Raw genomic sequence first — 15,740 nt, forward strand, 5'->3', positions numbered from 1 at the left:
AAAAAAAACAACAACTGTATTATAACTGTATTGTAAAATAAAAAATTAAGAAAACATATAAAGAGATTAAAGCAAGGAGTCTCTAGCTGAGACCAATTACAAACATGCTGACAGTGCTGGCTTTTCTACCTTTTGGGGGATTTTTTTCCCCCAGCGTAAAGCTAGTTTAAGCCATGCCCACTTCAGATTTAAATCAAAATAGAGATCCAGGAATGGATATTAGAAACACTAAACAGATACAGATGGTGTCATTGTGTTACATCCATAGTATGTATTGTATATTTTATGACTGTTTATAAACACCAATCAGCCATAACATTAAAACCACCTGCCTAATATTGTGGAGGTCCCCCTTTGTGCTGCCAAAACAGCTCTGACTGACCTGTTCAGACACAGGACTACACAAGGCCTCTGAAGGTGTGCTGTGGTGTCTGGCACCAAGACACTAGCAGCAGATCCTTTAAGTCCAGTAAGTTGTGAGGTGGGGATTCCATGGATTGGACTTGTTCGTCCAGCACATCCCACAGATGCTCGATCGGACTGAGATCTGAGGAATTTGGAGGCCAAGTCAACACCTTGAACTCTCTGTCATTTTCCTCAAACCATTCCTGAACAATTTCTGCAGCGATGTTTATGTAGGTGGTACGTGTCAAATTAACATTCACATGAATTCCGGGACCCAAGGTTTCCCAGCAGAACATTGCCCAGAGAATCACACTGCCTCCGCTGGCTTGCATTCTTACCATAGTGCATCCTGGTGCCATCTCTTCCCCAAGTAAATGAAACAAACGTACCCGGCCATCCTCATGATGTAAAAGGAAACATGATTCATCAGACCGGGCCACTTTCTTTCATTGCTCCATGGTCCAGTTCAGTCCATGGTCTCATGTACCCATTGTAGGCGCTTTCAGTGATGGACAGGGATCAGCAAGTGCACTCTGTCTGGTCTTTGGCTACGCAGCTCCATACACAGCAAGCTGCAATGTGTATTCTGACAAATTTCTATCATAGCCAGCATTAACTTTTTCATCAATTTGTGCTACAGTAGCTCTTCTGTGAGATTGGATCAGACGGGCTAGTCTTTCCTCCCCACACTCATCAATCAATGAGCCTTGGGCACCCATGACCCTGTCCCTGGTACTAACCACTGCATACCGAAAACACAAGACCTGACATTTTGAAGATGCTCTGACCCAGTCATCTAGCCATCACAATTTGGCCATTTGTATAATTACACTTGGCCATTTTTCCAGCTTCCAACACATCAACTTCGAGAACTGACTTTTCACTTATTGCCTAATATATCCTAATATGTATCCCTTGACAGGTGCCACCCCTTCACTGCTTTTAATTAATGCACTTATGTAACTTTTGCAACAAACTGTATAAAGTAAGCTTATGCATTCAGCAGGCTGCTTATAAACCCATAAACATTTCTGCAGATTGCTGTAAAATATCACCAACCAATATGTTTTATCATTTATGTTATTAGCATAAAGCCCTCTCACCTAGGGATTCTGTTTTAAAAATCTGCCTGCTAAGATTGTCTTGTTAGCAATATTGGCACCTCTACTGCTTACCTGGATGGTAGACTTAAATAATGGATTCATAAAGACATTACTTCAGCTTGCCAACAATCTATATTAAAAATAAAGATGGGAAAGAAACTCGGAGTGGATATTAAATATGAGGCCTGCCAGAAGATCTGTGAGTCTCAATAGAGAACAACAATCTCTTGATCCCGGCGGGAATTCTGCTATTAGGTACTTTGTGGATTTTTGGATGGTCATTCTGGAGAAAGTGTGGTGAAAGCATGGTTGATAACATGTCTGGTCTTGTCCAATATGGGACTTGTGCTAGAAAGATATCAGAAATTACCCTGTATAATTTAATCTTTGAGGTACCTCAGGATTTTACAGGATGCATTTTGGGGGTGGGGGGTGGGGGGTGATTAATGAGAATTCCGATGACTGCTAGTCAAAAAGCTATTACAAGGAAATGGATCCAAAGTGATCCACCTGCAACAGCCCAGTGGTTAGACATTGTAAAGGAAAGTAAGCAAATAAAATCTTTGTGCATGTGTTTCAATTCATTGGCGTTAGCTATTTTTAAAAAAATCAGATTTTGATATCATAGAAAGTTGTAGGTGTCTCACTGGAATTACAAGTTCCTGTAAAGTAATTTCTACAAAAAAGAAGCCTTAATAGAATCATTTATTGACACTGGTGTGATTAATGATGTGAGCTTTGACCATCTTGGAAAATATATCTTTTATTCAAAAATTCTCATTGGTGCTATTCATTCAAAAAGAACATCATTACAGTTACAAGTTCCAAATAGAATAAACAATTTTAACATTATGAAAATGCATTAAAAAAAAAAAAAAATCCATATTCAATATGATGGAGCCATTCTTCTTTTATTTATTTATTTTTAAAAAAACATATAATTGATCTACAGTGGATATAAAAAGTCTACACACACTCATCTGACTGCTGAAGAGAAGGTCTGCAAAGAGATTACAGCGTATGCATGGTACCTTACTTCTCAAAAGATAGCAATCAGAGATTGTCAGAGGGGTATAAAAGAACTTCCAAATCATTAGCTGTGCTATGGAACCCTTCTGAAAGGCCATAATCAACAAGTGGAGAAAATGTTGCACCACAGTCACATTACAAGAACAGGACATTCCTCCAAAATTTACAAAAGGACAAGACAAAAACTTACCAGGGGGGCTGCCAAGAAACCTACAACAACACTAAAGGAGCTGCAGGAATATCTGACACATACTCATTACTCTCTGTATGTGACAATCTCTGGTATTCATCACATGTCTGGGCTATGGGGTAGGGTGGCTAGACAGAAGCCCTTCCCACCAAAAAACCAAAACAAAACATCCAAGCTCAACTAAATCACCCGCAAACCATGTGGCACAATGTGTTATGGTCTGATGAGACTCATTCCAAAAGGTATAATAATTACATAATTACAAAAGTTATGTTTGGCACCAAAAACTGCACATCACCAAAAGAACACCATACCCACTGCTTTCCTTCAGCCAGAACTGGGACTTTTTTATCAAAGTGGACTGAATCATGAATAGCTATAAATACCAGTCAATTTTAGTGCAAAACCTGAGGGGATCTGCTAGTTAACTGAAGATGAAAAAGAATCATACATCCAAATCAACAAAGGAATGGCATAACCTAAAGAAGATCAAAGTTTTTAAATGACCTAGCCAGGACCCAGACGTGAATCCAACTAAAAATCTGTGGGGTGAAGCGGGCTGTGCACAGTTTGACGGATCTAGAATGTCTTTGCAAGAAAGAGTGGGAAAATAGATAAAGAATAAGGGTTCTCTCATCCTTTATATAAGCACAGCTTAACAGGTTATGAACTCCTTATAACACAGTGCTGTTGCGGTCTTGACTCTGACTGTTCAGAAGGTGTTGATTCATTTTTTTTTTAACAGCGGCTCTGACAGTATTTCTGGCTGTAATTCAAATCCCAGGTTTATAACAATGTACTCACTCTACTACTTTATTGTATCTATAGTACCAGCTAGCTAATAACTCCATTGCAGTTTATCAGTATACAACATTAAATGTAACTATAAAGGGATAAAAAGTATCATGTTCCCTAATAAATAAAAAATGTAATTGGTAAATTGTTGTGGTATAAAGGAAATTAAACATTTTGTGGTGGAAAATAATTGCCTCCTGGTTGCAGAACCACTTTGTCAGCTTACTACTGGTGCAGTAACCACTACTGGCTTAAAATGTCTTAAATTGACGACTGCAGTTGGGTTATGAATATGTACATATGTAGCACATTAGCAATAAATACATGGAAATAAATAATATATGGTCTGTTTAATTCCTAATACTCATTTGCCTCTCACTGAGGTAATGCAAATGCCAAGATTCCACATCTGTATGCATATCTGCAATACCAGTTGTTACATATTACACTGCACGTCCTCACTCTCGCTCTCTCGTCGTCCTCTCCCGTCCTATGTGTGCGTGCACTCTTATTAACAGCACTTCAGAAAGAGGCATACACAGAAACACTGGAAGAAACTACACGCACAAAACGTGCTCGCAGTGCACTTGAAATTTATTCACTAAGGCTGTAGCTCATGTCAATCACAGAGATGTCAGAAAGCTCAGAACTAAAGAGAAATGGCAAGTTCAGTAATGAAGACAATGTGCTAATAATTGAAGTTACTAAGAACTTATTAAATAAAGACACCTGTCAGAACATGTGAGTGTCCAGGGCTTCGAATAGGCTGAATGAATAGGTTGAATGAATAGGCTGCTGTGTACAGAATAAGCTTCATGAGCTTCTTTGACATTTCTCTGACTGTCTTTCTGACGTATGGGTTATGTCCATTTGCTAGATCAGTGTGACAAAAGCAGCCCAACGGACAGCAGTATTAAAACATTTTTATACCGGAGTCTTAAAATGGTATTATTTCCCATTTTCTCATAAAATAAAATGACCTGAGAATGAATAAAAGTGTGCTGGCCATTCAAAACTAACCCACTTGTGTCTGAAAACCAGTCACCTGGCAGCACTGCCTATATAATTGGTGCTAATATACGCCTATTTTTACTGACGATAAAATCACACGGCTGCTGCTAATTCCCCAAAGTTTAAAACAGACTATGTAATCACACTTCCAATTTCCACACACTTTTTTGTGCTGACTTGTGTGCAATCTTCCCTCAAATGCATATGTGTAGAGGGGGATGTAGACTTTGCTTGTTGCTGCAGGCACTTAAATTCCTGAAATGCTACATATAACGCGAACAGTTTTTCCATGCAGAGTGCAGCCTAATTATACCTAAAAGAGTTTCGTACATCTGGCCCAGAGAGACAGACAGAAAGAAAGAATGAGAGAGAGAAAGAGTGAAAGAGACAGTCAGACAGAGACTGTGGTCACAGTTCATGAAAAGGTAAATGTGTGTAATTGCGCCACTTCACATTTGTAATTCTGCTAATGTTTCTAGGCAGACCTAGCTATATTATGTGTGTGTGTGTGTGTGTGTGTGTGTGTGTCACAGCTTTCAGTAATTGTTATGGATAGTCTAAAATTCTGTGTGCTAGTATGTGTGTATGTAGTATGGTGTAACAGTGCTTATATGGAGTTTGTGTAATCTGATAGTGGAAGGGTAGTAGTGTTATAGTGTATTAGTACAAGTGTTCCCATGTGTGCAATGTATTATTGTGAGTGTGGAAGTGTGTTTGATATAGTATAGTGTGGTAGTGTGTTAGTATGATTGTGTGGTAACGTGATAGTGTCAAAGTGGTAGTGTGATAGTGCCTGGTTGTTACAGTGTGATAGAGTGTGAATGTGATAGTGTGGTAGTATGTTTCTATAATAGTGTGATAGTTTGAGTGCGATAGTGTGATACTATGACCGTGTGATCACATGGTAGTACAATAGTGAGGTACTATCACAGTGTGATCATGTGGTAGTGTGAGATTGATAGTGTGGTACTATCACAGTGTGATCATGTGGTCGTAGGATACTGTGGTCGTGTGAGAGTTTAGTGTGGTACCATCACAGTGTGATCATGTGGTAGTATGATACTGTGGTAGTGTGTTTCTATGACAGTGGGGTAGTTTGTGTATTACTGTGGTACTATGACAGTGTAATTGTGTAGTACGATACTGTGGTAGTGTGTTCTATGATAGTGGAGTAGTTTGAGTGTGATACTGTGGTACTATGACAATGTGATAGTGTGTTTGTATGACAGTGTGATTGTGAAGTACAATATTGTTTCAGTGTGAGTGTGACATGGTTGTACTATGACAGTGTGATAGCGTGTAAGTACGAGTTTGATAGTGTGGCCGTGTGCACTCACGACATTGAGGCCACACAGCTGGTAGCTGCTCATGATGGTGATGACGGTGATGAGCTGCCAGCGGATGGAAGGATTGCGGAACAGACGGAAGAAAGACACAGACTGCTGAGTGTTCTGCACTCTAATCTCTCCATACACCTCCTCCAATTCTGCACTCACGTCCTTCTTCCCCAAAAATGACTGGAATGCTGGAGACACAGAGAGACAGAGAGAGACCAAATGTCTTGTGTATACTGTGTATATAACTTATATAAAAGTTTCATGAAAATCAAACATCGGATTCACAAAATATATCTCATTATATTCTGCATACATTCTGTTTATATTTCTATAGAGTGATACTCTATCAGTTCTTTGTCTGTAGCATGCAGACAGGCCAATCAATAATCTTTTTAGTTTGTTTTTTTTGCCTCAAGGACCCTTTGAATGTATTTTCATGTGGTTCAGATGAATGGCCTGGGATTCAATCTAGTCAACACTTGCTTTTTTTGTGGTTAAAGGCAATTATTTTTTACTGTATGTTGTGGATAAAATAACTGTGAAACTAAATGCCTGAATACTTGTGGAAGAAAAAACAGGTATTGCCATATGTTATTCCTGAAGAATTGGGCTTTTAGAGGTAAACACTATAAACACTACGAAAAGGTATTCATTATCAGCATGTGGAAACTGAATAGATGATGGAGGGACTGAAAACATGATTTATTATAACCGCAAAGGGGAATGAGATTTATAATGGGGATGTTCAACAAGCACATACTTTGGGTATGATTTGTCAGGCGGTGCTTGAAAGTTTGTGAATTTTCTATATTTATATCTATATACTGCATAAATATGACCTAAAACACCATCAGATTTTTAGAAGTCCTAAAAGTAGATGAAGAGAACCCAATTAAACAAATGAGACAAAATTATTATACTTGGTCATTTATTTTTTTGAGGAAAATGATCCAATATTACCTTCATGTGAGTGGTATGTAAGTGTGTTTGGGGGGGGTTGTATATAACCTCTAGGATTAGGAGTTAACTTGAAGGTGAAATTAGAGTCAGGTGTTTTCAATCAATGGGATGACAATCAGGTGTGAGTGAGCACACTGTTTTATTTAAAGAACAGGGATCTATCAATGTCTTTTACCTTGTTTGTGGAGGTGGCTTGAGCAAAGGAGATTTCTGAGGACCTCAAAAAAAGTTGTTAATGCTCATCAGGCTGGAAAAGGTTACAAAACCATCTCTAAAGAGCTTGAACTCCATCAATCTACAATCAGACAGATTGTGTACAAATGGAGGAAATTCAAGACTATTGTTACCCTCAAGGTGACAAGGTGCAAGGTGGAAACCACTGCTCTCCAAAGAGAACAGAAGGCTATTGGAAAAATGCTTTGTGGATGGATGAGACCAAAATAAAATTTTTGCTTTAAATGAGAAGTGTTCTATTTGGAGAAAGGAAAACTGTACATTCCAGCATACGAACCTTATCCCATCTGTGGAACATGCTGGTGGTAATGTCATGGTTTGGGCCTGTTTTGTTTCATCTGGGCCTGGACAACCTGCTATCATTGATAGAACAATGAGATCTGAATTATATCAGCGAATTCTAAAGGAAAATGTCAGAACATCTGTCTGTGAACTGAATCTAAGAGAAAATGGGTCATGCAGCAAGTCAACAACTCTAAGCACACAAGTCATTCTACCATTAAATGGTAAAAGAAGAATAAAGTTAATGTTTTGGAATGGCCAAGTCAAAGTCCTGCCCTTAATCCAATAGAAATGTTGTGGAAGGACCTGAAGCAAGCAGTTCACGTGAGGAAACCCACAAACATCCCAGAGTTGAAGCTGTTCTGTACTGAGGAACGGGTTAAAATTCCTCCAAGCTGATGTTCAGGACTGATCAACAGTTACTGGAAATGTTAAGTTGCAGTTATTGCTGCACAAGCGGGTCACACCAGATACTGACAGCAAAGGTTCACATACTTTTGCCACTTACGAATATGTAATATTGGATCATTTTCCTCAATAAATAAATGACCAAGTATAATATGTTTGTCTTATTTGTTACATTGGGTTCTCTATATCTACTTTTAGCACTTGTGTGAAAATCTGATGATGTTTAGGTCATATTTATGCAGCTATATAGAAAATTCAAAAGGCTTCACAAACTTTCAAGCCACTGTACGTGTAGCATAAGTTGGCAACATAAAAAGAAAACAAGTAAACAAATGAAAGGTTATGTTAGGCTATGCTAAAATAAGAACAAGGCCAAATATTTAACAAGGCAAGACAGACCAAAACATCAAGTAGGTTTAAACTAACTTCTAGGTTCATGGCAAGACAGATGACAGCTAAAAGTAAAGCAGTAGTCCTAGGTAACATGCTAATGATTAAGCAAAAGACTAAGCTAACAGAATAAATGAGCAAACATGCTCTACAATGCAAGACAATAACAAGGCAATGGTGAAGAGAAAGCACAAGAAGAAACACTGATAGGTGGGTATATATACAGTGTTGAAACAAGATGGGCCGTGAAACAAGATGCAGGCATTACTAATCAGGTAGACAGAACCTGACAAATCAAGCTCACATGCCTGATCTTTGGAGGTTATTGCAATTTTTTGTAGCATTTTCTTTTGCTTCTAGACCTTATGGTCATTACTCCCCATCATGCTTTAAAAGAAAATGATAAGAAAAATAACAACAATAGGATTCTAGCACTTTGTGTTTTAACCATTAATAACTTGCACTCACCAGTGCTTAAATTGGATCAGTACTTGCTGGTGTTTTTCTCTTTTAAGTACTGAAAGCTTATTTTTGCATACTGGCATTTTTAAAAAAATAAAATGTTGGCACTCCCATGCCTACCCAAACCTAACAACAGAATCATACAGCTACACTCCGAAACTAAGTTGAGTCCACTGTGTATAGAAAGTGTATTAGTGTCATGGGTGTAACCATGCATTCTTTGGGGGGGCCATGTCCCCCAATGTTGAGGGAATACCAATCTGCCCCCCCCCCCCCCCCATATACAATACAAAATATTTTCTATATGTCCCCCTTTAATGAACCCTGCCAATGGATCTGTCTTTTCTTCATCTATTCTATTTATTTATGTCTATTCCTTTTTAATATCTTTCCGTTTGTTAAGGAAAATAGGTGTGTGCCCCCCCCCCGAAATTTTACACTTGGTTGCGTCCGTACTCAACGCAAGTTCGTTGATATATTTTAGCAGCTCAGTCTGTAAGAAATGGAGACAGGACTTCCACAGCACCCTACAATTTCCCCAGGCTGTTGGGCTTGTACCCCCCCCCAATGTCCATACCATAGTTATGCCCTTGGTTAGTGTGTTTAGAGTCTATTGCTATAGAGTTCGTCAATGATGCTAGCAAGGGCTCATGTTTTACTCACCCCTAATGCTGCTGCTGTGGAATGAAACACTTGTTAGAATGGAAGCATAACTGCTGTGTGTGACGCGTGCTGCATTGCTTCAGAACCACTGGTGTGAATTGGTCTCAGACACACACTACAGCAGGCAGAGGGCATTTTAAACCAAAACTGATAAGCAATACACTATATGTTTCCAACATTGCCAGTCTAGTGTCTTCTTCATTGCCTAAGTAAAATCCATAACACATACACCAAAATGCCCAGAGTACATACACTTCAAGCCACTCATACTGTAATACTATTATGTTGTCAGGACACAAGCTGCTTAATGAGGTGCAATAGAACATTATCATTTTTTAAAAATGCTCCAGCATTTACAACATGCTTCTATGGGTTTTTGTATGGATTATTGAACAGAAAATGGATAAGCTGACTATAACTGTAAAAAAAAACAAACAAACAAACAGAAAAACTTAAATATATCATATTTATGAATGATAACATATAGGATTGGCTACTATGGTTATTTATTTCAACATTTTAAATTTCTTGTAGACTATTCTAAACAACGTGTGCGTGTGTGTGTGTGGCCAAAAGTATGTGGAAACCTGACCATCACACCCATATGTGGGACTTCTTCAAACTTTTGCCCCAAAGTTGGAAGCACATAATTGCATAGCATGTCTTTACAATTTCCCTTCACTGGAAATAGTGGGTCCAAACCTGTTCCAGCATGACAGTGCTGCTGTGCACAAAGTGAGTTCCATAAAAACATGGTTTGCCAGGGTTGATGTGGAGGAATTCAAGTGACCTGAGCTCTGAACTCAACCCAACTGAACACCTTTGGGATGAACTGGAAAGGTGACTGTGCACCAGCCTTCACAGTTGACATCAGGGCCTGATCTCACTAACGCTCTTGTGGCTGAATGAGCACAAATCCCTACAGCCACGCTCCAAAATCTACTGGAAAGCCTTCCCAGAAGAGTGGAGGTTATTTTAACGGCAAACAGGGGACCAACTCCATACTACTGCCCATTCTTTTTGGAATGGTCAGACATCGTCCACATACTGTTTTTGGCCGTATATTGTATGTAGAACATATTGAAGATTTTGACTACAGACATACCAGATCATGCCCATTTAATCATCAGAAATTTTTGACTGCACCACAGGTCCCCAACCCTGGTCATAGAGAACCCTATGTACCCTATTGCCACTTGTCCACTGTACGGTACGGCACACTGAGCTTGCTTTTCCACTGCAGTATAGTGCCGCCTCAACCTGGGTGCCATCTTCCACTCGCCTTTACGCAGGAATAATGTTGCATTATAGAAGCCCTGTACAAATACACGGTCAGGCCGTATTCCAAATGCCTTTCCTGTCCACTGAACATGGACCCTATAAAGGATGTAAAATAACAGCGTTCTAGGACCTACGTAGTGCTCGATATGACTAAGTTATATTCAGCCACTACAGGAGTGACTTCGATAAACACTTGTTTGGAAATCAGTAACAAGCAAGATGTAAAAAACTAAGACAGAAACCTTTGTTGTAATTTTATCTGTAATGAGATTAATTATACATAATTTTCGATTAATAGAATATTACCGTACGCAAAGTATGTATTAAATGACACATTTATTCAGGCCAAATACAGAACCACTCGTTAAGGAGAAAGTGCATGGCTCACATTTAGTATCAGCTCGGCTCGCTTGGAACCCTGACCGAGGTGGTACTAAAAAAAGTACCAGGTACTATCCACATTCGAAAAAGCCCCCAAAAGCGAGCAGAGTCGAGTCGAGTCAGGCCGTACCGTGCAGTGCAAAAGCACCAGTGGTAATGTATTTTTTCCCTATTTCCAACACATCTAATTAAACTATTCAGCTAATTATCAGCCCTACCTGAGTTGAAGTGGGTATGATAGAGCAGGAAAACACTAAAATGTGAATCTGTGAATTAAAACATTCCGAACTTTTACCACCACAAAGTGATTTTCGGTTAACTTTCAGCATCATGGACAGTGATTTAAAGGCAGAATTTATGAGACCAAGCAAGTGTGTCAGTAAAATTCCAACCCACTGTAAAATGTTCCAGTAAGTATTGCATTTAACACCTGCTCCTGCCCTGACTCCATGTCCTGGTAATTAGCCTCATTAAATTTCGGTCTGTGCATATACATCCCTTTTGTTCTGGTTGTGTTAATGATGGGTGGACGTAAGTGCAGATACTCATTATTAACTCTTTATTAATTAGCTTGTAAATGAGGGCTTCACAAAACCCAAGGACCAACCAGTGGGCATTTATATGCAGGGTAATTCCGAAGAAATAAGAACAGATGTTAATAGTGATCAGGTGCATGAGATGGACCAGGAGATGAGAAAAGTAGGCAAGAAACCAGGCTAAAAACAGGTGGTCTCTTTGATATTAATGTTTCTTTGCAAAACCTTGCAGATGTTTATGTTCAGAGGTCATGTATCTTTTACCTAGTTTGTATGTTTCTTGGTGAAGTTAAAAGAGAATGATGAATGAATCCGAGAGCCGGATTACGGTCATCTCAGATTCAACTGTCAAGACACTTAATAAACTTTATTTAGTAGCTGCTAGATGTTAGATACTAGACATTTTTTTAAAATTCATTGTAGATATGAAATATCTATACCACCAGGGAGAAATGGGGTTGAGAGGCATTTGTTTTGGGAATGGCTATATTTCTTCTGCTTTTATGTGAGCAGAAAAATGGTGTTATACATGAAACTGTCTTTTGTTTTTATTTGGATGATAGTTTAGTTTATGCCCAAGTCTCACCCTTGATTCAGTGGATAATATCACCTGGATACTGTAGAAATGTATTAAACAACTGCTGCTGTAATCATATGTAAATCACTTGCCTATAATCTCTCTAAGAATAATGATAGGAAATCCTGAGTGAAGAAATACAGTGCATCCGGAAAGTATTCACAGCGCTTCATTTTCCCCACATTTTGTTATGTTACAAGCTTATTCCAGTATGGATTAAATTAATTAGTTTCCTCAAAATTCTACAAACAATACCCATAATGACAACGTGAAAGAAGTTTGTTTGAAATCTTTGCAAATTTATTAAAAAAAAAAAAAAAAAGCACATGTACATAAGTATTCACAGCCTTTTCCATGACACTCAAAATTGAGCTCAGGTGCATCCTGTTTCCACTGATCATCCTTGAGATGTTTCTACAACTTGAGTGGAGTCCACCTGTGGTAAATTCGGTTGATTGGACATGATTTGGAAAGGCACACACTTGTCTATATAAGGTCCCACAGTTAACAATGCATGTCAGAACACAGACCAAGCCATGAAGACCAAGGAATTGTCTGTAGACCTCAGAGACAGGATTGTATCGAGGCACAGATCTGGGGAAGGGTACAGAAACATTTATGCAGCATTGAAGGTCCCAATGAGCACAGTGGCCTCCATCATCTGTAAATGGAAGAAGTTTGGAAGCAGCAGGACTCTTCCTAGAGCTGGCCGCCCAGCCAAACTGAACGATCTGGGGAGAAGGGCCTTAGTCAGGGAGGTGACCAAAAACCCGATGGTCACTCTGACAGAGCTCCAGTGTGTCTCTGTGGAGAGAGGAGAACCTTCCAGAAGAACAACCATCTCTGCAGAACTCCATGAGTCAGGCCTGAATGGTAGAGTGGCCAGATGGAAGCCACTCCTCAGTAAAAGGCTCATGATAGCCCGTCTGGAGTTTGCCAAAAGGCACCTGAAGGACTCTCAGATCAAAGATTGAACAAAGATTGAACTCTTTGGCCTGAATGGCTAGCGTCATGTCTGGAGGAAACCAGGCACCACTCATCACCTGGCCAATACCATCCCTACAGTGAAGCATGGTGGGGCAGCATCATGCTGTGGGGATGTTTTTCAGCGGCAGGAACTGGGAGACTAATCAGGATCGAGGGAAAGATGAATACAGCAATGTACAGAGACATCCTTGATGAAAACCTGCTCCAGAGCACTCTGGACCTCAGACTGGGGTGAAGGTTCATCTTCCAACAGGACAAGGACCCTAAGAATACAGCCAAGATAACAAACGAGTGGCTACAGGACAACTCTGTGAATGTCCTTGAGTGGCCCAGCCAGAGCCCAGACTTGAATCCGATTGAACACCTCTGGAGAGATCTGAAAATGGCTGTGCACCGATGCTCCCCATCCAACCTAATGGAGCTTGAGAGGTCCTGCAAAGAAGAATGCCGTTCCTTTACATTTTATTGTTGTATATCGTAAAACGACAAGTTACTTCATGAATACAACTACATCAAGGTCATGAAATCACAATGTGTGTGCAGGATGTAATCTATTTTTATCACACTTTTAATGATCTTGATTGGTGGGGACGGGGTGGGGCGGGGGGGTTTGGAATACACATAAACAGTGTTTATTGTTTTGGTGTTGCGCATCCAAGTTATTTTCTGCTCCAAGCATATATTTTAACAGCTACAACTACAAAACCTTTGTTTTTTTGTTTTTTAATTCTCACTTCACACTGATGTATAACATGAAACTTTCCAGCAAGAGTTTAGTGCAAAAAAACAGGAACGGTTTAGTCTGTTTACTGTTGGTCATCACCTCTACACAGAACCTGTTCTCTCATGGCAGATTCATTAAAATAATGATGCAGGCTAAAGTGTGTGCTGGTGCTACGTGTTATCATGGTAGCCATGTCCTTCAGATGGTCAGGCAAATTTTCAGTGAACAACATAACAGCAAACTAGAAAAAAAGAAAAATCAAAAACAGACTGGCAGCGGTGCTTAATTAAAGCCATCAGCACTGGTGTCCTTGACTAGAGCTGGCATATTATATGCATAATGAGGCGATTCGCTGAATTAAATCGCAGACGAGGAGTGAAAGTGTGGGCGAGTGTCGGATCCAGCTGTGTGTAATATGTCGGACCAGCAGGTCTTTCAATCAATATGTTGTGTGGAAGTATTACATTTCAGACCCCGCAAAAAGTTCTACATTGTGTGTACAATTCACAGCAGAATGATCATTCAAAAAGGAAATTTGAAGAACACTCGCTTTACACACTCACATATTTGTGTTTTTTAATGCTTAGAGAGTAAGGTAAAATCAGGTTAAGTGGAGCTAGGATGATGTGTAATTTAAAGCGAATTTTTAATGAACAAAACTGCAATCCAAGATTGTGATAAAGCCAATGACTAAAAGACAGTTCTGACTTTTAAGAGAATTCTTCTGCTTTTATCATTACACCAGGCTGGAAACCCTATCAATTTACCATGCTATTCATCCGACAAAGATTTTTGCCTTCGGCATGGATGGCCAGCAGTTCCTTCATTTCCGAGTCCCTCTGGACTTTACTCTTTTATTCTTTTCCATGGACATCAAGCTTTTTTCCTCATTTTGTCGCTTAACTGTGCTAATCCTATAACTTTGTGGTTTGTGAGCTTTTTCTTTTGGAAAAGTTCAGGAAGAGTAGATTACCAGAGTCTTGTAAATATGTGTAAATAATATGAGCAGGTTAAAAATGGGGTAATTAGACAAAGGCACATCTTATGTTACTCAGAAATGACTCATCCACTGCAGCCTCCCACAGAGGTTATTGCATCTTTCCAGGTTTGGCTTATTGGATTACGTTCAAACATGAGGCCCCATGAGATTCTGGCCCACTCTTTCTTGATAAAACTGCTCTAACTCTGTCCGACTGAAAGGAAAGTATAAACTTCAATTTTCATACTTGTAGCAGATTCTCAACCGGATTGAAGTCTGGGGTGTGAAACAATCAGGTGTAGGTTTTCATTCTACCACTGCCCTGTATTCATCCATCCCATCCTAAATCATGACCGGATTCCTAGTCCCCGCTGATCCCCAAAACACCAGGCTACCACCACCATGCTTCAATGTGAGGATGGTGTTCTGAGGGTGATGAGCAGTGTTGGGTTTCTTCTAAATGTAAAGCTTTGATTAACTTCATAAGAGAAAGCTTTCCCACATGTTTGCAGCATCTACACTTTGCCTTTAGGCAAACTCCAAAAGGGATTTCAGATGCCTCGCTACTCCACCATAAATTTCAGCTTTGTGAAGTGTCCAAGCTACGTTTATTCTGTGGATCTCTCAAGCTCCTTATGCTCACAGAGTTACTCGTGACCTCTTTTTTGCTTTTCTCGCTTCTGCGGAACTGTAATGTCAACACAAAAATGTGAGTTGTGCGAAAGCGGCTGTTTTAGGAATTGGAAGAAAGAAGTAAGGAACTGGGACATGGGGATGTACTGGGTGGCCGACGACCTTTCAGCCCACCCCAGTCCCAAGACCCTCTGTGCCTCTTCACTGCTGAGTGTACCAGACAGAGTGGGGGAAAAAAACATTAAAACAAGTCTTAAAACAAATGGTCAAAACAATAGATTTTTTCCGACCATCTGCAAGTTCACTTCACATTCAAAGAATGGAAGAAGTAAGAAAACAGAAGCAGCGAGCACCTCGGCCTGATCTCAATCAC

At 39.7% G+C, this 15,740-nt stretch overlaps 1 protein-coding gene across 5 annotated transcripts in view; it reads right to left on the reverse strand.

The window, feature by feature from the left end:
- The window catches only part of slc2a9l2 (solute carrier family 2 member 9, like 2), a 140,519-nt gene that overhangs the window by 49,277 nt on the left and 75,502 nt on the right, over positions 1-15,740 (reverse strand). For all 5 annotated transcript variants that reach the window (XM_017458344.3, XM_053688095.1, XM_053688099.1 and 2 more), the window contains one exon: positions 5,871-6,058. In XM_017458344.3, the coding sequence (XP_017313833.1) occupies positions 5,871-6,058 (188 nt within the window). The remainder of the gene's footprint in view (positions 1-5,870; positions 6,059-15,740) is intronic.

This window comes from Ictalurus punctatus, chromosome 2, assembly GCF_001660625.3.
Source record: "Ictalurus punctatus breed USDA103 chromosome 2, Coco_2.0, whole genome shotgun sequence".
Taxonomy (NCBI): domain Eukaryota; kingdom Metazoa; phylum Chordata; class Actinopteri; order Siluriformes; family Ictaluridae; genus Ictalurus; species Ictalurus punctatus.